Source organism: Phyllopteryx taeniolatus, chromosome 13 (genome assembly GCF_024500385.1).
Source record: "Phyllopteryx taeniolatus isolate TA_2022b chromosome 13, UOR_Ptae_1.2, whole genome shotgun sequence".
Lineage (NCBI taxonomy): Eukaryota > Metazoa > Chordata > Actinopteri > Syngnathiformes > Syngnathidae > Phyllopteryx > Phyllopteryx taeniolatus.
The window spans coordinates 24,398,348-24,424,200 of record NC_084514.1 but is presented as its reverse complement, the minus strand read 5'-3'; the positions used below and the strand labels follow the sequence as shown (position 1 = coordinate 24,424,200).

The following is a 25,853-nucleotide window of genomic DNA, read 5'->3' as shown; positions in this document are numbered from 1 at the left end:
CCCCGGCTGCCGCTTCCTGCAAGCGCTCCGAGCCACCCTGCTTGGGGCCCAGAACTCAGTCTGAGGGAACGGAGGCGGACGCAACGCGCCCGCTCCGAATATCACCCGAGAGAGATCCTGCCTGAGAACTCGTCGGCCTCCTGTTTTATTATTATTATTATTAATCCGTTTATTTGAAAGGGGACAATGCAATTTCATAAAACACATGAAATACACATGGTTAAAAAAGCCAGAATTAGCCAGAAGGCTAGTTTTCATCTGTAGTCCCCTGGCCATGATGTAAAAAAGCAGTAAAATACATCTACAAGACAATATAATACAGGATACATAATCAAAGACTTACTATACTATTAAGAGAGAATAAAACCACAAATCATTTGATCATAACAAAGAAAAAACATCATAACATACTTGTCTTTTAGTGTTGGCAGCTATAGGTGTTAACTAGCCACATTTTCAGTTTTTTTGTGAAGGCCTTGTATGTTCTAAGCAGTTTAACCTCCTCTGGTACTGAGTTCCACTCACCAGCGCTCCTCACTGACCAGGCTGACTTACTGAAAGTGCTCCTGCACAGAGGAATGAGACAGTCACCTCTGACAGAGCCTCGAGTGACACGCTCAGAGCTGTTTCTGTGGCTGATGAACTCAGCCAGAGGAGCTGGAGCCAAATCATGCAGTACTTTATAAATAAATTTTAAATCTGCAAATATGTGAAGACTGTCCCAGTTTAAAAGGCTGTATTTTTTTTTAAATTGCACAGTGATGATAGTGCCTTGGTTTTTTTATCCATCACTTTAATTACTTGTTTGTACAAAACTTCCAATGTTTTTTTTGGATTCTGACCAGCCTGGGACCAACTGGTTATGCAATAGTTAAAGTGACTAAGAATCATTGAATGCAAGCTTTTGCGGCTTCAGTTGACATTTCATTTCGAATTGCACAAAAATTTGAGAGGTTTAATTTGATATTTTTACACAATTTGTCAATATGGGCTTTAAAGGAAAGCTGTGAATCTATTATTAACCCAAGATATTTGTATTGGCTGACAATTTGCATTTTTTCTCCATTAACAAGTATGTCGGGGTCAGGTGATACTCTATTTGTTTTAGTGAAATACATGCCTACAGTTTTAGAAACGTTTAGCTGTAGACAGCACTCCTGCAACCAAGTTGTGACACAGGACATTGTATTTGTGAGTTTAGCAGCAACAGTATCTTTGGAGCGACCATGAACAAAGAAAACCGTGTCGTCTGCATACATTACGCACTCTGCTTCAGAACAAACAGTGGGCAAATCGTTGATATAAAGACTAAATAAAAGGGGGCCTAATATTGATCCCTGAGGGACTCCAGAGGTTAGCCTAAGAGACTGATCTGCAGTTGTTAACTGATACAGATTGTGTTCGGTCATGCAGATATGATTCAATCCAGCTCACAGCTTTGCGAGAGAAGTTTAATTTTGAGAGCTTGGTAAGAAGAACAGAGTGATTTACTGTATCGAAAGCTTTCCTGAGGTCCAAGAACACCGCCCCTACAACTCCACCCTTGTCGAGAGAAGATTTTATTTTCTCAATGAAGAGGCATGTAGCCATTTCAGTGGAATGCTTGGATCTGAAACCAAACTGCATGGCGTGGAGAGAGGGGGAGCTGCTGTTTAAATAATGGACAATCTGCTCTGACACCCATTTTTCTGCAACTTTGGAAATGGCCGGAAGAATGCTTATAGGTCGGTAGTTATTCACAGAAGTTGAGTCACCGGATTTAAAGACAGGGGTAACAATAGCAGATTTCCAGGCCTTTGGAAAGTGACCAGATGAAATTGAAAGATTAATGATTGAGGCAATAGGAGTACCAAGAGTTGAACCTAGATCTTTGAGCATGTTCGTGTCCATTCCAAAAACATCCTTTGCCTTAGATGGTTTGAGTGAATGAATTAAATCGATAACTTTGGTCTCAGTAATATTTGTAATATTAAAGAACTGCGTTGCAGACAATGCAGGGTATTCCTTCCTTTGTTTTACTGCAAACTTAGAAGAGATTTCTGACACAGATTCAATGAAGTAGTTGTTAAAAGCATCAGCCATGACTTGAGGTTCCGTCAGGATGTTTCCATTTAATTTAATTTGCATTAGTTTTGTTTTGTTATTTTGTGTATCACCCAATAGTTTTTAATATAATTCCAGGTTATTTTTGAATTTCCCTTCGCACTATTCAAAGCAGTAATGAAAAAGTTAGCTTTAGATTGTCTTATTTCTTTCACTACCCTATTTCTCAGTGAAATAAAGTGGTGTCTATTGTATCCTGATTTGACTGACAACTTCAAGGAATGATCACGTTCTTTCATCAGTTTCAGAATAAATGTGTTTAACCAAGGAAGGCCATTCTTTCTAGCTTTTAGTTTAATTATCCGTGTAAATTGTATAATAATTTCTTGTATTTTGTTGGCAAATTTAGAACAATCCTCATCTAAATTTTTACCAGCGAGTAATACATCACAGTTTACTTCTTGGATAGAATCTTGGAAAGTTTGTTGTTCATGTTTTGGTATCCTATTGGATTCAGTGGTGGCCAAGGGTTTGAAGCGCTTTTTATTTAATTTTCTTGTGACCATAATAAGATTGTGATCAGACAATCCTATGAGCATATTGTATGGCTTTTCTTTTCTTGTCTATTAGTAAAAGCTAGATCAATCTGAGTTCGGGTGGAGTTTGTAATTCTCGTAGGCCATTAATTACCTGAGTCATATCCATATCATCCATAACACTTTTCCATTTTTTTCTAACTTTTTTAACTTCCCAATTAACATTTAGGTCACCCATTATTATCACCTCTTTTGCAAGATTGAGTTGTTTCAGTAACATTTCCAGCCCAGCCGGCAGTGGTGGAGGCCCAGTCGGCAGTGGTGGAGGCCCAGCCAGCAGTGGTGGAGGCCCAGTCGGCAGAGGTGGAGGCCCAACCGGCAGAGGCGGAGGCCCAGCCGGCAGGGGTGGAGGCTCAGCCGGCAGTGGTGGAGGCCCAGCCGGCAGTGGTGGAGGCCCGGCCGGCAATGGTGGAGGCCCGGCCAGCAGTGGTGGAGGCCCAGCTAGCAGTGGTGGAGGCCCAACTAGCAGTGGTGTTGGCCCAGGTGGCAGTGGTAGAGGCCCAGCTAGCAGAGGTGGAGGCCCAGCCGGTAGAGGTGGAGGCCTAGCTAGCAATGATGTTAGCTGATCTAGCATTGGTGTTAGCCCGGCTGCTCGAGGTAAAGGCCCAGATGGCAGTGATGTTGGCCCAGGTAGCAGAGGTGGAGGCCCAGCTAGTACTGGCCCAGGGTTTAGTTCAACATCACCAGGCAAAAGAAGTATCATCAAGAGATTAAAAACACCCAGGAGTGGTTTGCCTGAGACAGCCTGTTCCTGCTCACCTGGGGGTGGCCTGGCATGGCCATAGTCCAGTACCCTTGTGAATAGCATGTGCTGACTCCATCTGGCTGGATACAAGGTTAGGGTGTCCCTTTTTCTTGGACATGTTGAATTTAGCAGAAGATAGAGGGTTATCCAAACAGTAAAGGAATACGTTGATAGCATAATCCATGGTCCTATTTGATCTTTGGATGACTTTTTAAGCAAACGCACGGGACCTGCCAAACTGTGTGGCTGCACCCCGGCAGCCATCTTGTTTTCCTCGCTCCCTTCCTTCCTCCTGCTCACGGTGCAGACCAGGCCAGCCGAACACTCGGGAGCCTGACTCGCCAGCTTCAAACGTGTTCCAGACACGTAAGTCTAACATTGCGGTCTACTAAAAGTACGGATTAGTGCATATTTGGGGTTATATTAACGAGACCAGGAGTACTCAGCTATATGCATTCACTACACGCCCATTCTGCTCATGTCACAAATCCCTTCCTTTGTCAATGTTCGTAGATGCCTTGCTTGTTTTGTGTTTGTCTGTGTTTTATCCTGTAGAAACCATTTTTGATTATTAAATTTTCTATAAAATTCGCCACTTGCATTGATTATATGTGTGTTTGGCTTTGGAACGAAACCTCTAGAAAGTCTAGAACTCAAAGTTCCTAGAATGTACCCACCTTCCGACAAGAGACTGATTATAAAGGTTTGTCGTCATTTCACCTCAAGTTAAACTTATAAAAATATGACGTGGTGCCCCTCATATCTATCAAATATCTTGATTTATTTTACGCTGTAATTTAAAAATACCATAACCCGGAAGTGACGCAGGCGCCGCTTCCAACTCGTTTTCTTCTAAATTACGCACAATTTGATGTCCCCCAATAAACGCTACAGAATGGTGCCCGTGTAGTAAGTTTTATTCCTAATCCAAACACAAAACCCCCGATATATTGCAATAAACCAAAACGGCAGTGCCATCTTGGCAGGGTCATGTCGAGGCACGTCCCCTGCTATCTAGACTGTGGCTATGTTGTCACATTCCTTTACCATAGCGACCAAAGACCGAGCACTTATTAATAAGAGAAACAAAGATTACCCCTAGTGAAACTAGCGTTGCACTGTAACTTTTATTTGGATATCCGTTTTATGCGCTGCATGCTTTGAACTGTGGGGAGATTTCCTATGTAGAGTTATTTTGAAAAGGCCTTCGAGGATCGCGAACAGGTCACGAATCCTGAGCGTTCGCACGGTCCTCGTCTTCTTCCCGCTATGGTCTGGAGTTGCTAACCAAACTAGCTATATGCCCGTTGTGGTGTTGGGAATTTTATTCTGAGTTTCGCTGTGTAAATAGGAGGTTTGGGAAGTCCCTGGTCACGAGAACGTGTTCTATACCGAGAATCCCGTTACACGTCAGTCGAACTCTGAGCTAGAGTGCTAGCTCTTTGTGTGTAAAAAAGAAAAAAAAAACACACGTGGCACCCACGACGGTCGCCATTTTTGCTTTGTGATAAAATCACAAGCCTCTCACTGAATGCCATTTGGTCATTTAAAGACTCAAGGCTTCGTAATTCGTCTTCCGTCTTGGAGAGACGTGACGTCATCGAGACGTTGCCACCCTGGTTTCTTCCTTCGTGGCGTGATCCGTAGCATAAGCTCCTCGAGTTGTTGTCCTCGAGTGCCCCTCGTGGACGTTCATTCCATCACGCAACTTCCGGGTGTGTGACTGGAAAATTGCGTTGACTAGCTCCAGCTCAAGCCGCTAGTTAGCCATTACCGATCGTGTGCTAAGGCATTGTGTTCATCTTGGGTCGTTGCTTTCGAAACAATAAACGTGGGCTTTCATAATAAGCACCGCCATGTGCTTTTTGTATGCTGATAAGCTTCCGGTGTGCGCTGCGCGCACCGCGCAGCCTGGCGTCACCAGTTGCCCAGGGAACCGAATAACCCCGAGAGCTTGGCTTAATTCATGATAGTTTTAAAGAGCGTTTTAAATTTAAAGCCTCCGTTTTCGCTCGTTTTCGAAACGCAGACGCCGTGATCGTTCTTTAAAGCTTTATGCCTGGTATTTTTAACCAGTTTTGGGATTTACAACGTGAGACTCTAAAGAGTTTCACCGCCGGAAAGCGTCGGCACTTGCTTGGCTGTTGTAATCACTCTGGTTTATTTTTTGGGTGAAAAAAGTAAAAGAAAAACTTGATTTGATTTCAATTTTTCTGAAAAAAAATTTTTTTGAAACTTTTCTTTTGGAATATTTTTTTTATTTTTTTTTTTATTTTGATTATTATTTCTGCAATTGGCTGGCAACCAGTTCAGGCTGTACCCTGCCTCCTGCCCGATGATAGCTTGGATAGGCTCCAGCCTCACTGCTGCAGCTGAGGCTGCATAGTTGCTGCTGCACAGTTGCTGCCTAAAGACAGCGGCAGATTAAACAATCTTCTTCTTCTTTTCCTTTCGGCTTGTCCCGTTAGGGGTCGCCACAGCGCGTCATCCTTTTCCATGAGAGCCTATCTCCTGCATCCTCCTCTCGAACACCAACTGCCATCATGTCTTCCCTCACGACATCCATCAACCTTCTCTTTGGTCTTCCTCTAGCTCTCTTGCCTGGCAGCTCCATCCTCATCATCCTTCTACCAATATACTCACTCTCTCTCCTCTGGACGTGTCCAAACCATTGAAGTCTGCTCTCTCTAACTTTGTCTCCAAAACATCGAACCTTGGCTGTCCCTCTGATGAGCTCATTTCTAATTTTATCCAACCTGGTCACTCCGAGAGCGAACCTCAACATCTTCATTTCCGCCACCTCCAGCTCTGCTTCCTGTTTTCTCTTCAGTGCCACTGTCTCTAATCCATACATCATGGCTGGCCTCACCACTGTTTTATAAACTTTGCCCTTCATCCTAGCAGAGACTCTTCTGTCACATAACACACCTGACACCTTCCTCCACCCGTTCCAACCTGCTTGGACCCGTTTCTTCACTTCCTGACCACACTCACCATTGCTCTGGACGGTTGACCCCAAGTATTTAAAGTCCTCTACCCTTGCCATCTCTTCTCCCTGTAGCCTCATTCTTCCCCCACCACCCCTCTCATTCATGCACATATATTCTGTTTTACTTCGGCTAATCTTCATTCCTCTGCTTTCCAGTGCATGCCTCCATCTTTCTAACTGTTCCTCCAGCTGCTCCCTGCTTTCACTGCAAATCACAATGTCATCTGCAAACATCATGGTCCACGGGGATTCCAGTCTAACCTCATCTGTCAGCCTATCCATCACCACTGCAAAAAGGAAGGGGCTCAGGGCTGATCCCTGATGCAGTCCCACGTCCACCTTAAATTCTTCTGTCACACCGACAGCACACCTCACCGCTGTTCTGCTGCCCTCGTACATGTCCTGTATTATTCTAACATACTTCTCTGCCACTCCAGACTTCCGCATGCAGTACCACAGTTCCTCTCTGGGTACTCTGTCATAGGCTTTCTCTAGATCTACAAAGACACAATGTAGCTCCTTCTGACCTTCTCTGTACTTTTCCATCAACATCCTCAAGGCAAATAATGCATCTGTGGTACTCTTTCTAGGCATGAAACCATACTGTTGCTCGCAAATACTCACTTCTCTCCTGAGTCTAGCCTCCACTACTCTTTCCCATAACTTCATTGTGTGGCTCATCAACTTTATTCCTCTATAGTTGCCACAGCTCTGCACATCACCTTTGTTCTTAAAAATGGGCACCAGTACACTTTTCCTCCATTCCTCAGGCATCTTCTCACGCACTAGAATTCTATTGAACAAGCTGGTCAAAAACTCCACAGCCACCTCTCCTAGATGCTTCCATACCTCCACAGGAATGTCATCAGGACCAACTGCCTTTCCATTTTTCATTCTCTTTAATGCCTTTCTAACTTCCCCCTTACTAATCATTGCCACTTCCTGGTCCACCACACTTGCCTCTTCTACTCTCCCTTCTCTATCATTTTCCTCATTCATCAACTCCTCAAAGTATTCTTTCCATCTACCTAGCACACTGCTGGCACCAGTCAACATATTTCCATCTCTATCCTTAATCACCCTAACCTGCTGCACATCCTTCCCATCTCTATCCCTCTGTCTGGCCAGCCTGTATAGATCCTTTTCTCCTTCTTTAGTGTCCAACCTGCCATACATGTCATCATATGCCTCTTGTTTTGCCTTTGCCACCTCTACCTTTGCCCTGTGTCGCATCTCAATGTATTCCTTTCGCCTCTCCTCGGTCCTCTCAGTGTCCCACTTCTTCTTAGCTAACCGTTTTCCGGCGGCAGATTAAACAATGAGGATGATAAAACAACCCAAGCCCCGACCTCGAGCGAATTAACTTCCGGAGGTCAGTATAACCAACTACAAGACGCTTATGCCGAGATTGCCCACTTAAAAGCTTAATTGGTAGAATTAGCCGACCGACTGTCTAATGACCAAGTACTTGAATTACGGGCCGAACATCAGCGAGCAACTATTCTGGTGTGGCAAGCTTCCGGTGACATTCAGCGGCTCACCGAACGCACCGAGACACTCAAAGTGGAACGCTCCAAAGCGAACAGTCGTACGGGCTCAAAACACAGATGGTAATCAGGGAGACGGAGCTGTCCCACCTCCAGCAACAACTCCGGGACCAAGAGGATGAGTTAACCCATGTCAGGCGTGAGCTACAATTATATCAACAGCTGCCCACTTACTCTCTGACTCATCCCAGTGTTCCGGCTCCTGCTACAGACAGCGTGGGGCCCTCCCTCACCAGAAGTGTCACAGAGCCCTACAAAACATCTCCAACCTTTGGGCCGGAACCCACCTTAAGGGGGCGCTGTGCGGCCACCTCATGGGTGGCAGCCCCACCTGTCGCAGCTCACCTTTTCGACTCACCCCCGACTCTTCCTCCACCCAGCGCTGCTCCAGATATGACTCTCAGAGACTTAGACAAAGTGGCGCGCAACATTCCGAGGTTTGAACCTCAAACGGGTCACATGACACAGCCGCGTGCCTTGGAGACCTCAAATATCACCTTAAACGATTCCCTTCTGCTACTACGGACGACAGACTGTACCTTATGAAACTTACATCGAGCCGAGAAGTCAGCAGCTTAACTGAAGAACAACCGGCTCATGTGCTGGCTGATTACCCGGCCCTCTCCCAAGCATTGTCTTGAGAATTTGATGACCCAAAGGTCACAACCGGCTTACCACACAGTTAAACAGGGTAGACTTTAGACACCCCAAGCTTATTACTGCGGGTTGCGTGAACCATACTTTGGAAATTTAAATGAACCGAATATGGAGGAGGACAAACGTTTCAAAACACTGTTTGTCAAAAACCTACATCCTAACACCAGTCACCACCTGAGCGTAGGAGCGTGCCCGCTCACACTGTCCAGTGCCCAGCTGCGTGAACTGGCCGCCAAGGGTTTTGCTAAACAAAAACACCCTCCCTCTAAAGCACAAGACTCAGGCGTCTTCTTTACAAACGCATCACCACAGATGGAATTAGAGGGCGCTACGTACAACACGCGTGTGATCAACACACCACGTTCTGGCGATGTTAAACCCGACAATCAAAAGAAGTCGTTGAACCCATACAACCAATCTCGGCCCACGTACAACAATGGTCCTCGTAACCAACAACGCCAACGATAAATCAAAATCATGGAATGACCGCAGTTCTAATTCGCGCCAAACTTACAAGTCAAAACAGGGTACACGTAACGACCAGGATAAATCTGACTCGTCCAACCGAGGCCCTAAAGCGACAAGTGACAACCGGGAAAAGGGCTCCCGAACCAACAGCTCTCAAAGGAAATTTAGTGCCGTGGCAGAAGAATTACTTGAGGTGCTCCGTAGCCTGTCCAAAGACATAAAGCGGGACCCATCATTATGACAAGGACTGACTGAGTCGACCAGGGCCACAGAAGACGCAATAGGTCAACCAGGTAACCTGCGTTGTTCCCCTAATGACCTGCCAAGGCCGCCGTGACCCCGGCCAACTCCTCGACGACCTCACCTTGCCATAACCTTAGCAGATCACTTTGTGACGACCAATCCCTAAACCCCTCTTGTGTCGTCCTAATCATCCGACTAGACCCAGGCGAGGCCCCTGACTCGCGTGACATCACACTACTAAATAACGTTCTGCCATTCCGACAGCTTTTGGGTGAACTAACCGCTAAAGGTACATCCCGAAAGTTCTATTTACCCGTTACGCTTGAGCATGATCTTGTCCAAGAACCTCTGATTGACCCCGCAGCAGACATCACGGCTATGTCCCATGCTGTGTTCTATCAACTTCTGACATTGCTACAAGCCAGTGGCCGCGACCTTCAACTGCTTCGCTGCGCACTAACTATCTGTGCATTTTCAGTAACTAATATCAAGCTAAACTTGACACGTTTCTCTGCCATCTTGTCCACACCGCACGAAGAGCGCTACGGCCCCAATGTTGCTGGTGGAAGTAATTTGCATGACTGCCCAACAGACGATGTCATCCTGGCTTTGTGGGCTGACAAATCGGCAATCTCTCAGGCACTGTTTGACAACCTACGACTTAAGCATCCTGACCTTCAGTTAACGCTGAAAACATTTTGCTTTCCCGTTAACACCGTCCCACCGTCTGCAGTCACCGTATGCGCCCTAAAACCTGCAATGGAAACATCGTTTGTTAACTCACTGCTTCCTAGTAGTCCCCAATTTGCCGCATAAAGCTTATGTTGGCGCGGATGTACTTGTCCGACTGGCCGTTCAAATTGACACTATTAACAATGTTTTGTGGTCACACACTAATGGCGGCGGCAACCGACAACCGCGTTAAACCAATCGTTAAACCTAAAGTTGGGACAAACCATCCCCAACGCTTGCAAAGTATTGAGCGAAGACAAAGTTATAGTAAAAGCGTCAACTATCAACTTCCCTATTCGACTAACCAAGCCGTAATCGGTCCGGATGCGTTCTTTCAGCCTTTGACAGAGTTTAACATGCCACCCCCGTCCTCGACGCTTCCCGAACAACCGTGCTGCTGATTCACAACCACACGGAACGACTTTCACTTCCCCAGATCCACTAGGCTTGGCCTCTTGATCTGCTCCGACTTCCACGACTTCAATCTCACGGTCCCTGTGATTGGTCACCTTCCACTAGACATCTTCCCATTGCCTAGCACTGGTGGAGTACAGCTCACTGTTCCTTTGCGACACATTGCTCTCATTCCAGTGGGACCTACTGAGGGGGATGACATCATCAGAGTGGACCTGGCTACAGACCAACACTTGGTCATCCATGCGCTCAGTACAATCCCAGCTGCACCCAAAAACGCGTCTCCCGCAACTTCACCCACTCCCTCAAACTCATCGCGAACCAACTCGTCTGCACCGGTAACACTGTGTGATAGTCGCCTGCTCCCTTATCCCGACTTTGAAACCCACACGCAGCAGATCCTAGCGGATGCTGACGCCCTAAGTTCCGAGGACAAACGACAGCGTTGGCGGGAAGTTCACCAAAGACGCCGTGTCATTCGCTAAAGACTCACTCGACTGCGGGCTGAGCGACTTGCACATTCCGACCGTTGCGTCTTGGCTCCCCACCCCACCCAACCCGTCAGTGTCGGTTATCACGCGCCGCCAAGTTGTCTCCGCTGCACCTTCCGCTGCTCGGCCGCAGGATGATGCTTCGTACGACTCCGTCAACCCAATGCCTGGTGCCTCTGCGACTCTTGACTTTGACTTGACCACCCAACACTCCGGTGACACAGCACTCGCCAAGCTCTCCAATTGGCTCTCCGACTCCGATGCAAACCCAGTCTCTGCCGACGACATAACCGCCGACCAAGACCCTGCAGACTTGTGGCTAATACGGGACAAGCTGCGTCTAGTCAAAGGCCTACTTGTTTATGGGAGGTGATGTTGACCTATGCCCACGACGCACCTTGTGCAGGACACCGCGGCGTCAGAGCAACAACCACAGCCCTGCGCCAAGCAGTATACTGGCCGCACATGCAGAAAGATGTAGCAGCCTACATCAAAGGCTGCCTGTTATGCTGCCAATTTCACCCAACGAACCCCAAACATAGAGCACCTCTCCAACAAAGAGGAGTTTCATTCCCGTGGTCTGACCTTCAGATTGACTGGGTGGGACCAATGGTCAACTCCCGTTGAGATTGATGGCCCTCAGGGTCACCCCACACAAATCCACAGGAGTGTCCCCTTTCGAAATGTTGACCGGAAGGCGCATGACACTGCCTCTGCACTTGCTATACCAACCTGGTGAGGCCAACATAGCCATCGCCTATACGACTCACCAATACATGACCGACCTACACGGCCATTTAAAGGCCACATTCGCCATTGCCCAGCGACACCTGGGGAGAAGTGCGGAAGGCCAGAAGGCGTATTATGACCAGAAAACCTCACAGGACGAACTCCAAATAGGGGACTAGGTGTGGTACTACCTGTTTGCACAACCAGGCAACACTAACCAGAAAACCCTTTGCCCCATATCTCGTAAATTCCATCCCCATTGGGCGGGACCCTACGAGATCGTGGACAAACTCTCTCCGGTGGCGTACCAAATTAAAATGACCCAAGGCCGTAAAGGCACGCTGTTAAAGTGGGTTCATCGCAATCAAATAAACAGATACCACCGTCCCAGGCTCCCCAGTGAGGAACCACCGAGTTCCCCACCGGAACCCCGACCGGAGGTCGGTCCCAACGACAAGGGACCAGTAGCTCCGGCTCCACAGGGATGCTAAATCGACGCAACTTAGGCTTGTAACACCAAACGTGATCTAGAGCTCAACCCGGGGTTGGACTTAACACCGGCGGTCCTTGGAGGTTCAATCTCAAGGTTTGGAACCAGTGAGTCTCAGCACCAGACCGACCCATGCCAGTATAGTCACCTACCCGTTATCCTGTCATTGCCACGGGAAAATTATGCTGCTACTGAGACTCGCGCTGTACTTGCTCTCCATTACTGCACAGCCTGAAATAATTTGGCCAGGGCCCACCTCCAGGATCGCCCTGAAAGACCAACCGGGGCTGCTTATCACCAACTGTCGAACACACACGCAAAAAGTGTTCATCCGCCTCGAACCACGGGAAGTGAATTTGAAACACGTCGGGACGTCCACCAAAACCACCAACACAGGAGCTAAGTGGTCTCGCAACGCAATCCACCATGCCGCTTTCGACACCACTCACATGCTCCAGCAATGAGAAAAAATTTCCATCACTCAGGCCGATCCCAGCGGAAGCCCCAGAGGTTCAAAGCATTTTGTAGGGGGCCTCCTCATGGCTGCCGCCTCCCTCGGCACATTGTTTAGCATAACCTCCACGGTTAACGCCATCATCTTAAACATGGTTAAGAAACAAATTGGTGAACTTCAAACCGAAATGCCTAACATCCGACGCAACATGGAGAGACAAACGGCAAACCTCCAATCGTTTGGGAGACACTCAAGGGTACTATCCTTGTCCTCAACACTCACAGTGTCATCCTGAACCAAACTAGACAGAGCATAAGTAAACTACTGTCGTTGGTCCAAACGGATTACGCTCACACACAGATTGTTACCACATTGATGAATGACATGCTATGTGAAATCTCTTCGTCCATAGACCACTTAGCAATGGGTAGAATCCCTCCGTATTTGGTTCCCCTGAGCTTAATGGAAAGCATCCTGTCTAAAGCTCTGGCAAACCCCATTAGCCATCTTGCATATTGAGGACGTCACCCTTTACCACCTGCCAACCGAAAATTATGAGAGCGAAATCGAGATTTATAACTTTTTCGGACAGGACAAATTGGGAGTTGATCCTGAGACGCTTACACAGATTCAGTTTGAAGGAACTCAGGCGATTGACATCACCCACATTGACAACACCTTACGCGCTATTAGCACTGAGGACAGAACACCCAAGCTCCCGCTCATGCAATCCTGGTCCGCAGCAGATAACATCTTAATTGCCCTGGTCAGTCTCGGTTACTGCATGACCTTCGGCATCGCCTACCTGCTCTACCGAAAGACTCAGAACTTGTAGGGTCTTCTGAACCAGTGCTCAGGTGCGCGACCCGAAATTTTCCGTAGGAAAAGAACGACTGAACCTGAACCTATCCCCATACAGACAGACCTTGATTGATTTGTCGGGTTGTACTCCCGACCGCTGTGCCCCCTACGTGCCAAGTTGGAGCTAGCGACCTCTTCTTTCTTTCTTTCTCCCCCGTAGAGACGTGTTGAGTTCTCTTCTTGTTTTTTTGTTTTGTTTTTTTGTGTGATTGTTACTGAGAACTCTACACCTAGGTAATGCTCACCCTTAGTTTTAGCTACGCCCAATGCCTCGTATTTCTACTCTCCCTGCTATCCCAATAGCCACACCTACACACATCCATCCACACGCATCAATCCTGACCCATATACACATATAGGCTGACCTTATTTTGGAAGTTGCTATGAACAACTGTTGTAGCCATAAGGGGGGTGATATGCACTAAGGTTGTACTTTGGTAACTGCCTTGTTGTGCGTGTGTTCCTGCCAACCTCTGCCATCTTTCAACGAGACGTCACCTACATCCGCCATCGAGCCGGATCCAGCCGCCGAAGGGGGGATATGTAGCGGACACGCCACGCCAAAGATGCCACCCGGCACCCCAGCCTCGCACTACCGCCGCTCCCCGCCGAGGTAGACTGTAACTCCAGAGTCACACGCAGACTTTAAACGGATTAACACAAACTATCTTCAACAAGACACAGACATTTGCTTTGCCATGCCGACGCTAAGTGAATCACGTCTGCTTGAGACTTCATAGGGGAGACCCACAGATGCTGGGTTCGCCCCCGAATGCTAAGTTAATCAACTCCCCGCCAGTCGAAGGACTGGCGACGCCTCCACCCTGCTGAGAGCTGCCACTTGGGAGTTGGATCAGGCAACAGCGACACCCACGGGCGACGGAACGACACTACAGACACGGGTTCATAAGACAGTCTGTGACTGGGCTGGGAGTCAATATTTTAAGAACTTTACATGAACGCCACTAGTGACTGTATTGCTGCAAACTTGAATGTCTAACGTCAAATCTGTTGTCAACTGAACCAGATGGAATGTCTCAGCCCATGCCACAAATGTCACATGAAAATAGTGATGTCCTCCACACCACATAACATTTAAAACATTCATTACAGATATGAAAGAGGATGAGCGTGGACCAATGGAGCATGAGGAAAATTGTCTAGTTATCTTAAACCAAATAATTAATATTTTATTCCACTGGTTTTGAACCACAAAATAATCCTAGAATGGAAAAATAACGCCAAAAGGCAGTCCAGCCCCTCGGTATTCGCAAAGGTGGTAGAAAAGGAGGGGGGGGGGGGGGGGAGGGGGTAAACCCCTCTGTTTGACCCGCTCTGGCCATAAAAGGGGCCGGAGCTGGGAGAAGTTGAGAAGTTTTTGGAGTCTTGGTGCACAAGGCTTTTTGGTCACTCCGACCAACTCACCGACGACCGCGCCAGGAAGGATGCCCACCACACCTGAGGTGACAAGGACACATCGGACGATCCCTGGCTGCTGCTTCCTGTAAGCGCTCCGAGCCACCCTGCTTGGGGGCCCGAACTCAGTCTGAGGGAACGGAGGTGGATGCAACGCCTGCTCCAAACATCACTTGAAAGACGTCCTGCCTGAGAACTCGTCGGCCTCCTGTTTTTCCTCCCTCCCTTCCATCGAATCCACCTGCTCACGGTGCGGACCGGGCCGGCCGAACACTTAGGAGCCTGACTCGCCGGCTTCAAACGTGTTCCAGACACGTAAGTCCAACATTGCGGTCTACTAAAAGTAAGGATTAGTGCATATTTGGGTTTATATTAACGAGACCAGGAGTCAGGAGTCAGGACTCAGCTATATGCATTCACTACACTCCCATTCTGCTCATCTCACGTCACAAATCCCTTCCTTTGCCAATGTTTGTAGATACCTTGTTTGTTTTGTGTTTGTCTGTGTTTTATCCTGTAGAAACCCTTTTTGATGAATACATTTTTGATAAAATTCACCACTTGTATTGATTATATGTGTGTTTGGGTTCGGAACGAAACCTCTAGAAAGTCTAGAACTCAAAGTTCCTAGAATGTAGTCACCTTCCGACAACAGACTGATTATAAAGGTTTGTCGTCATTTCGCCTCAAGTTAAATTTGTACAAATATGACGTGGTGCCCCTCATATCTATCAAATATCTTGATTTATAGCGCTGTAATTTAAAATTACGATAAACCGGAAGTGACGCAGGCGCCGCTTCCAACTCATCGTTTTCTTCTAAATTACGCACAATTTGATGTCCCCCAATAAACGCTACATTAGTTCATTTCTACCTGATGCACATTATTAAGAACTTGCTCATTCTGGAGCCTATGAAAGGTTTTCTAACATCAGTTCATTTTCATTCAAGAGTGCTAGGTTTTGTAAGGGACTTCCAGGACGAAACCCATCTGAACACATTACATGCAAGCCTTCGTATCTCGGGGAATAAACGGCGTATTTGGCAACTAATTCAGTGTGGCCACAGCTGGCATTGATAGCAGCCACATCACAGCTGCGTGAGAATGCGAGGTGCATTCAGGAACACGGCGTAAATGGGAGAGAATGTGTTCTTTGGTGGTTCTTTTGTAATACAGTACATAATTGTAAAAATTGATTACTAAGAAAATTATTATTTGCATCAGAATGCTTTAGTTAAAACTATACAATCACACTGTCATAATATTGAATTTTTTTTGTTTTGTGAAAGAGAAAAAAACCCTCCTTGAGCCGTCACCTTATCGTGGTGGAGAGGTTTGTGTGTCCCAATGATCCTAGGAGCTAAGTTGTCTGGGGCTTTATGCCCCTGGCAGGGTCACCCATGGCAAACAGGTCCTAGGTGAGGGACCAGACAAAGCACGGCTCCAAAAAAACCCTATGACGAGTACAATAAATGGATTCAGGTTTCCCTTGCCCAGACGCGGGTCACCAGGGCCCCCCTCTGGAGCCAGGCCCGGAGGTGGGGCTCGAAGGCGAGCGCCTGATGGCCGGGCCTGCACCCATGGGGCCCGGCCGGGCACAGCCCGAAAGGGTCCCCCTTCCCATGGGCTCACCACCTGTGGGAGGGGCCATAGGTGTTGGTTGCAGTGCGAGCTGGGCGGTGGCCGAAGGCGGGGACCTTGGCGATCCGATCCACAGCTAAAGAAGCTGGGTCTAGGGACGTGGAATGTCACCTCTCTGGCAGGGAAGGAGCCCGAGCTGGTGTGTGAGGTCGAGAAGTTCCGACTAGATATAGTCGGACTCCCCTCCACGCACAGCTTGGGCTCTGGTACCAGTCCTCTCGAGAGGGGTTGGACTCTCTTCCACTCTGGAGTTGCCCACGGTGAGAGGCGCCGAGCAGGTGTGGGTATACTTATTGCTCCCTGGCTCGGCGCCTGTACGTTGGGGTTCACCCCGGTGGACAAGAAGGTAGCCTACCTCCGCCTTCGGGTAGGGGGACAGGTCCTGACTGTTGATTGTGCCTATGCACCAAACAGCAGTTCAGAGTACCCACCCTTTTTGGAGTCCTTGGAGGGGGTGCTGGAGAGCGCTCCCGCTGGGGACTCCATCGTTCTGCTGCGGGACTTCAATGCTCACGTGGGCAATGACAGTGAGACCTGGAAGGGCGTGATTGGGAGGAACGCCCCCCCCCCCCCCTCCCCCCATCAGAACCCGAGCGGTGTTCTGTTATTGGCATTCTGTGCTCGTCACAGATTGTCCATAACGAACACCATGTTCAAGCATAAGGGTGTCCACACATGCACTTGGCACCAGGACACCCTAGGTCGCATGTCTTGGACACTCTGGTAATGAGAGGGGCGGAGCTGTCAACTGATCACCACCTGGTGGTGAGTTGGCTCCGATGGTGGGGGAAGATGCAGGTCCGACGTGACAGGCCCAAACTTATTGGGAGGGTCTGCTGGGAACGTCTGGCGGAATCCCCTGTCAGAAGGAGTTTCAACTCCCACCTCCGACAGAGCTTTGCTCATGTTCCGGGGGAGGCGGGGGACATCGAGTCCGAGTGGACCATGTTCCACACCTCTATTGCTGAGGCGGCCGACCGGAGCTGCGGCCGTAAGGTGGTTGGTGCCTGTCGTTGCCGCAATCCCCGAACCCGTTGGTGGACACCAACGGTGAGGGATGCCGTCAAGCTGAAGAAGGCGTACTAATTGGGCCTTTTTGGCATGTGGGACTCCTGAGGCAGCTGATGGGTACCGGCTGGCCAAGCGGAATGCAGCTTTGGTGGTCGCTGAAGCAAAAACTCGGGCATGGGAGGAGTTCGGTGAGGCCATGGAGAAAGACTTCCGGACGGCTTCGAGGAAATTCTGGTCCACCATCCGGCATCTCAGGAGGGGGAAGCAGTGCACCATCAACACTGTGTATAGTGGAGATGGGGCACTGCTGACCTCGACTAGAATACTTCGAAGACTCAGTAAGTCGGACTCATTCCTGGTGAGGGTTGGACTACGCCAAGGCTGCCCTTTGTCACCGATTCTGTTCATAACTTCTATGGACAGAATTTCTAGCCGCAGCCGAGGCGTAGAGGGGGTCCGGTTTGGTGGCCTCAGTAATGCATCTCTGGTTTTTGCAGATGATGTGGTTCTGTTGGCTTCATCAAGCCATGACCTCCAATTATCACTGGAGCAGTTCGCAGCTGAGTGTGAAGCGGCTGGGATGAGAATCAGCACCTCCAAATCTGAGACCATGGTCCTCAGTCGGAAAAGGGTGGCGTGCCCTCTCCAGGTCGGGGATGAGATCCTGCCCCAAGTGGAGGAGTTCAAGTATCTTGGGGTCACGAGTGAGGGAAGAATAGAACGGGAGATTGACAGGCGGATCGGTGCAGCATCTGCAGTGATGCGGACTTTGTATCGATCTGTTGTGGTAAAGAAGGAGCTAAGGCGATAGGCGAAGCTCTCGATTTACCGGTCGGTCTACGTTCCTACCCTCACCTATGATCACGAGCTGTGGGTGTGAGGTGTTCTGGGCACGTCCCACCGGGAGGAGACCCCGGGGACGACCCAGGACACGCTGGAGAGACTACGTCCTTCGGCTGGCCTGGGAACGCCTCGGGATCCCCCGGAAGAGCTGGATGAAGTTGCTGGGGAGAGGGAAGTCTGGGCGTCCCTGCTAAAGCTACTGCCCCCGCGACCCGACCCCGGATAAGCGGTAGAAAATGGATGGATGGATGTTTGGATTAAAGCGAAAAACAGATCAAATAAAGTATTTTGTTAATATCGTCACCCAGAGCTGCAAGGAATGCAAAATAAATGTCCTTTCACCATTGTTCCTGTCATACTGTGTTGCGTGTTTTTTGTTTGGACATTAAGGACTAAAGTTTAATTCATTCATTCATTCATTCAGTTTCCGTTCCGCTTACCCTCACTAGGGTCGCGGGTGTGCTTGAGCCTATCCCAGCTATCTTCGGGTGAGAGGCGGGGTACACCCCGAACTGGTCACCAGCCAATCGCAGGGCACATATTAACAAACTCGCACTCACATTCACACCTACGGGCAATTTAGAGTTTTCAATTAACCTACCATGCATGTTTTTGGGATGTGGGAGGAAACCGGAGTACCCAGAGAAAACCCACACAGGCACGGGGAGAACATGCAAACTCCACGCAGGCGGGGCCTGAACCCTGGTCCTCAGAACTGTGAGGCGGATGTGCCAACTAGTCCTCCACCGTGCCGCCTTTATTTTAATTCCTCAATTTAGAAAAATACCATTCAAACAACGAATTGTTTTAGAGCTTGTATGGTGAAAGCTGCAACTAGCTACTCATGTGGATTGAATGGGGGTCAACAAAAGGAAAATGAAATGCCAGTATTTTGAGGGTAACAGCCTATCAGCAAAATATTGAGAAAAAACAAAAAATAATTATGAAGTAGATGATTTTTGGAATGGTGAAGTTAGTTAAAAATTTTTAATTGTGAACTATGAACTAAACTCGTTCATTTTTGGAAAGATCAACTGAATTTTCAACTAGTTGGTGTAGAAAATGAACTTTCTCAACACTAATAGTAAGACATCGAATGATCCAAACGCGAGGTCGCTATAAATGCTTGGCTGCCAAGATATCACCAACGGCCAATCAGAGCAAAGCTATTTTCCATATTTACATTAAAAAGATTAGCGATACAATCAGAGCGAAGCATATTTACTTGTCCAATATTAATGAAAAATCTGTCTGTCTCAACTGCCAGGTGAAAAAGAATAACTAGAATAGCTTGAAAAAGGACATTCTGGGCATTTTAACACAAATGATCTTGCAAACCTGATAAAAAGACATCAAATAATAAATTTTAAAAAAAGTCGATGGAAGGGGATCTTTAAGATATTCAAGGCCTTATTATTTCTAGCACAACTCTTAAAGTGATCTGATAAACAGTTTAGAAAATAAGACCACATTGAACCTAAAGATGTGCGTGCCGGTACAGCATCCTTGTTAATCCAGAAAGAGACCCAGGACAGGACCACAATCATACTGCATGGAATGTAGGTCTGGATGGTGAAATAACCCATTCTCCGACTCAGGTCAAAAAAGATCGTCATGATAACATATTCCCCTGAAAACAAAAATTCTAGTCATTATGGTAGGGCATTAGAGAATATAGAACTGCATAAAAAAGAAGCTGAGAAATGAGAGAACAAAAGTCAGTGTAATCTCTTACCTGACTGTGTGTGTGCCACATCCGAAGTATTTCTCATCCCTACAAACGCAAACTGGTAAAGTCTCCAATATTGCTGGTCAGCCACCTCCACTGCTCGTCTTTGCCACCGGTATAAAATCTCATTCCGAGGGTAACCGTCTAGAGAACAGTCCCCCGCAACACAGATACCACCACAGAAAAAGACAGATAGATCATTAATTCAATAGGATATCAAACAGGAAGCTCATATCTCTCACAGAAAAGAGTAGTGACAAAAGTCAAAACACAACATTCAAGATGGAACTGACAAGCTCAGACTCATAAATTCTATCAAATGAGCATAATGACTGAAATTGAAACCTAAAATAAAAGAAATAAATTGGCCAAACTGTTTATACTCCCTCTCTAAAAGCATTAGAACAGTGAGGCAAATTCAGAGTGAACTGAGCAAAATTAACTCTTCAGAGTCGTGTGTAAGAAAGAGCCTAGTTTTGGATAAGAAGGGGTTCTTTTCCAAACAACTTTTGTTTTTTACAGTTGAAATATGTTCCGGAGTTTCAAATATTTTGTTCTTTGATTGCTTGGATAACTGATTTATGCTCATTTGCTGAATTTCAGCTTAACGGCAATGCACCAAACATCAATCATCTCCATGGAATGATTTTTGTATTTTTCACTGACATGTACAAGAAATGAGATGCTGAGGCACATGAGAAAAGTGAAGGGTGACACAAAGAGCATGAATCAGATTGCAGAGAGTGTATAATTCATTAAGTCTGTCATAGCAAATGGTAGGCTACGAGGTGACGTCTTCTTTCCTTTGGTAGAGCAAATGATAGATTGGAACAGGCTTTGAGAGGCCAGCGTAAAGCAGATGGATCTTTTGGCAAAGAGAAGAAATAGGCTTAGCATATACGCTAGCCCACTGAGAAGCCCCTGTCGCCAGGCAAGGTAAAAAAATTTGAAGTCACGATGACGGGTTTAGAATGCGAGGGGGAGACGTTTGACCACCTACAGCTTGAAAACTCCAGCGGACACGAGTGCTCATCCATTGGAAAGTTATGCAGCTTAAGGTAACACTCCGCATTAATAGTCAACCTGACAAAAACAGAATTGTGACAGAGAAAAGGCAAGTCTCATCATTGTTTTTTCCCCCTACCAAGTATGAATGAACATAATAAAAGTACTTTTCTGTGTCATCACACCAACAAATGCAGAGGAAATAATGATCATTTCATGCTTGAAAAAATTGTGTTCACCTAAAAGAGAACAAATCCAAATGCACACGCTAAAGCAGCAGAAACAACAAGTATATTATTAACTAATAGTTTATTGCTGCAAAGGCCTAAACAAGGATAAGGAAAGTGGTTGCATTACTGTCTTACCTAAGTGTGTACATCACTCTACCATTGCTCCACAGCCTCAGTAGGCGATTTGGTGTGGTGATCCAGTGGGCATCTGATTTCCTGGAATTTCTGAAGAATGTGTCAGGTATCCAAATTTTGCCTACCATGTTACTGTTGAGCATAAGAAGCTTCATTGAACTGTTGAATTTCAGTCTGCCGTCATACCATGTCTGGGCAAAGAAGATGTCAATGGTGTATTCCTGTAAAATATGTAGGAAAAAAACATGCCAATGCTAATATACAAATTTATAATTCAAATTAGCATTGGAGCGAGAACGTGAACATTTATTTATTAGCATGACCTTAATATTTTTTAAGAATGCACTAATCTGAACATGAGAAAAAAAACTTGCATATCAACATAAAGAATACTCTAAGACAGGCACATCATTATCAACATTTACAATAAGAGACACCTTCATGAATGTAAATATTCATCCATTATCTGAGCCGCGGCGGCACGGTGTACGACTGGTTAGAGCGTCTGCCTCACAGTTCTGAGGCCCGGGGTTCAATCCCCGGCCCCACCTGTGTGGAGTTTGTATGTTCTCCCCGTGCCTGCGTGGGTTTTCTCCGGGCACTTCGGTTTCCTCCCACATCCCAAAAACATGCATCGTAGGTTAATTGACAACTCTAAATTGCCCGTAGGTGTGAATGTGAGTGCGAATGGTTGTTTGTTTATATGTGCCCTGCGATTGGTTGGCAACCAGTTCAGGGTGTAGTACCAGGAGGCGACAGGCCTGTAGTCTTTCAGACCCGAGATTGCAGGTTTCTTGAGGACTGGTTTCTTGAGGACTGGGATGATGGTGGAGTGTTTGAAATAGGATGGTACTTCACACAGTTTCCGAAAACTATTGAAGATCTGTGTGAAGACTGGAGAGAGCAGGTCCGCCCAAACTTTGAGCCAGGAAGGGGACGCAAGGGCTTGGCCCGCCGGTTTGTTTATATTCTGTAGTTTGAAGATGCGTCTCACATCCTGTTCATGAATAGTCAACGCAGAAGTCAGAGGTGCATTGGTGGTTGGTGGTGGGACTGGATCAGTGTGGGGTGTGAAATTGTCCATTTCAAATCTGCAGTAGAAGGTGTTCAAGTCATCAGATAGTCCTTTATTGTTCTCCGCTTGGGGGGGGATGGTCGCTTGTAGTTGGTTAGCAATTTTAATCCTCGCCAGACTGATTTAGAGTCGTCAGCAGTAAACTGTTTTTCCAACTTTTCTGCATAATTTCTCTTTGCTATGTTAATTTCATTTGTCAGCTGATTTTTAGTGCGATTGTACCGGGCTCTGTCCCCACTTCGATTGGTGTCCTCTTTAGCCTGGCGAAGTTGCTGAAGTTTAGCAGTGAACCACGGCTTGTTGTTATTGAATGTGGAAAATATCTTTGTTGGTACACACACATCTTCACATCTGTTCTCTCACACATCTCTCACACCCAACCATGCTGTTCCAGCCTGAGGATACTTGCAATCTGTTTAATGGCTCCAGATGATATTAAACAGGTTTCCTGTTTCTTGAAAACCAAACCGGCTGGTTGAGGTTCAGGAAGGCCTTGTTACCAAGATGGCGCCTACCCGTGTGGACGCCACGGTTACGCGCACTCCAGTATTGTTTTTGTGTTTTTCATTCGTCTTTGGAGACATTACAGAACTCACTTACACAAGGGGAGATTTGTTAACCATCAAGGAGGCTACTGCGGACTTTCTTTCACCAACTTTCGCAAATCCGCTCAGTTTTTTCCCCGAGTCACCGGAGCAGCGACCGCGGTCTTTGGCGCATGGAGAAGGAGGCGGCGCCACAGAGGGAAGCGAGCCGGCATCCACGTGAAGCTCCGCAAGAGAGGATACAGATTGGCGTTTCCATCGATCCACCTCGCGAATCTACTCTCTACCCAACAAAATGGACGAGCTTCATCTTCTGATAAAGACCAGTAAAGACTTCGGACGTTCCGCCGCCATGTGCTTTACAGAGACTTGGCTTTGTGAGGCTGTACCCGATGGCGGCGTCATGCTTCCCGACTTCCATCTTCACCGGGCAGACCGCGACATGGAATCATCGGGGAAAACAAAAGGCGGCGGCATATGCTTCTATATCAACGAAAAATGGTGCATGGACGTCACGGAGCTCAGCACACACTGCAGTTTTTGAACTGTAAGCCATTCTACTCGCCTCGTGAGTTCGCATCATTCATACTCGTTGGTGTCTACATTCCGCCTCAACCTAACATGAACGCTGCACTGTAATGCTCGCCGAACAAGTAAACGAAATTGAAAGAAAATGCTTAGCGTTATAAATCAAGCTATTTTGTCTCGTAAAGGACACCACGTCACTTTTTATACGTATAAAATTTAAGAGAAAGCGACAACAAAGCTTTTATCAGTCTCATAATCTAAAGGTTGCTACAGTTTATGAAATACGAGTTCTAGATGACAGACAACCAAGAGTGGAATTTTATCAAATATTTAATGAAATCTACGAGGGATCTATAGGGAAACACAAAGAGGGGTCTGACTACAACAAGGAATCATGAATAATGGTGCAAGAAATAAAAATATGCGTCCGAAAAGGGAAATAGAACATTATGTGTTGGACTAAAGTTGAAAATGTGAGCGTTTAATGCGTTCAGTCCGGACTAGAGAAAGAGAAAGGACAAAGTTGGAATTTTGTGTGAAGCAAGTAACTTCCCCCAAATTATTAGAAACTAGTATTTACATCCTAGCAACGCTTATTTTGCGGTACTCATGACCGTAGATCAGTTGGTCGGTGGGATGGTCTGTTTCAGTCGTCTCGGGAAGCATGGGGACAGGTTTGGTTGAAGAAGAAAAAAAATGCCGAAAATAAAACAAAAACAAAAGAGGCGGGAGAAGAAAAAATGTTGTTCAACACGCCTCGTTGGGAGAATATGACTCTCTCTTCCCGCATGTTTCCTGGATCTGCTAGCAAGTTAAGAGAACTCACATTTGGCTGGGAGGGTATCTGGTAGCTCAGCAGCAATTGTTCTGGAGGCTTAGCAGCGGTGATCCACAGAGGCCAGGGAGCCAGGTCTCCATCTCCCAAGGCCCGCGGTTACCGAACCACGTGTTTGAACAACAAAAGAAAGGGGAGGGGACGGCACGGCCGCGCCACACTGAGGAAGAACAAGAGAGCCAGGTACGAAAGAGGGGTAGACGCGAAAGAGAGAGGGAAGAGGTGGGAGTCTAAGGATAAATACCCAGGGGGTGTGTCAATGAGGACGGCGGACCGGACAAGACCACGCCCATTGACTTAAATTTAGTCTACAAATTTTCCATAAAAGTGGTGTAAAAATCATATCTTAATATAAAATACTCCCAACTTTGTACTCTTTACTCATAGATCAAGTATATAGAATCTTCTTCTTCTTTTCCTTGCGGCTTGTCCCTTTAGGGGTCGCCACAGCACGTCATCCTTTTCCTCGAACACCAACTGCCATCATGTCTTCCCTCACGACATCCATCAACCTTCTCTTTGGTCTTCCTCTAGCTCTCTTGCCTGGCAGCTCCATCCTCATCATCCTTCTACCAATATAATAATTGTTTAAATTTTAGTCTTGGCAAATCAACTGTTTATGGTTCAGTCACATTTTATGCTATTTGGGGCTTCAAATCAGGACAAACAGTTCTCAAAGTCTTGCAGTCGCATCTGTAAAGTTTTGACACTGACACAGACATCAAGGCATACATTTGGAATATTTCTGCAGAGTTCGTGAAAAATCATAGGGGGCCATAGGGGTCGGGTGCAGTGCTAGCTGGGCGGTGGCGGGGACCTTGGCGATCCGATCCCCGGCAACAGAAGCTGGCTCGAGGGACGTGGAATGTCACCTCTCTGGCAGGGAAGGAGCCCGAGCTGGTGTGTGAGCTCGAGAAGTTCCCACTAGATATAGTCGGACTCGCCTCCACGCACAGCTTGGGCTCTGGTACCAGTCCTCTCGAGAGGGGTTGGACTCTCTTCCACTCTGGAGTTGCCCACGGTGAGAGGCGCCGAGCAGGTGTGGGTATACTTATTGCTCCTCGGCTCGGCGCCTGTACATTGGGGTTCACCCCGGTGGACGAGAGGGTAGCCTCCCTCCGCCTTCGGGTGGGGGGACGGGTCCTGACTGTTGTTTGTGCCTATGCACCAAACACCAGTTCAGAGTACCCACCCTTTTTGGAGTCCTTGGAGGGGGTGCTGGAGAGTGCTCCCGCTGGGGACTCCATCGTTCTGCTAGGGGACTTCAATGCTCACGTGGGCAATGACAGTGAGACCTGGAAGGGCGTGATTGGGAGGAACGGCCCCCCCGATCAGAACCCGAGCGGTGTTCTGTTATTGGACTTCTGTGCTCATCGCGGCTTGTCCATAACGAACACCAT

General features: G+C 47.3%; 1 protein-coding gene across 8 annotated transcripts in view; it reads right to left on the bottom strand.

Annotated features, from left to right (window-relative positions):
- Positions 1–25,853, bottom strand: part of gabrg1 (gamma-aminobutyric acid type A receptor subunit gamma1) — an 80,865-nt gene that overhangs the window by 28,185 nt on the left and 26,827 nt on the right. For 6 of the 8 annotated variants that reach the window (XM_061795160.1, XM_061795159.1, XM_061795155.1 and 3 more), the window contains 4 exons: positions 21,471–21,691; positions 21,101–21,183; positions 20,107–20,244; positions 19,849–20,001 (listed from right to left, as the gene is read on the bottom strand). In XM_061795160.1, coding sequence (XP_061651144.1) covers positions 19,849–20,001; positions 20,107–20,244; positions 21,101–21,183; positions 21,471–21,691 — 595 coding nt within the window. The other 2 variants (XR_009791502.1, XR_009791501.1) reach the window with 2 other exon arrangements.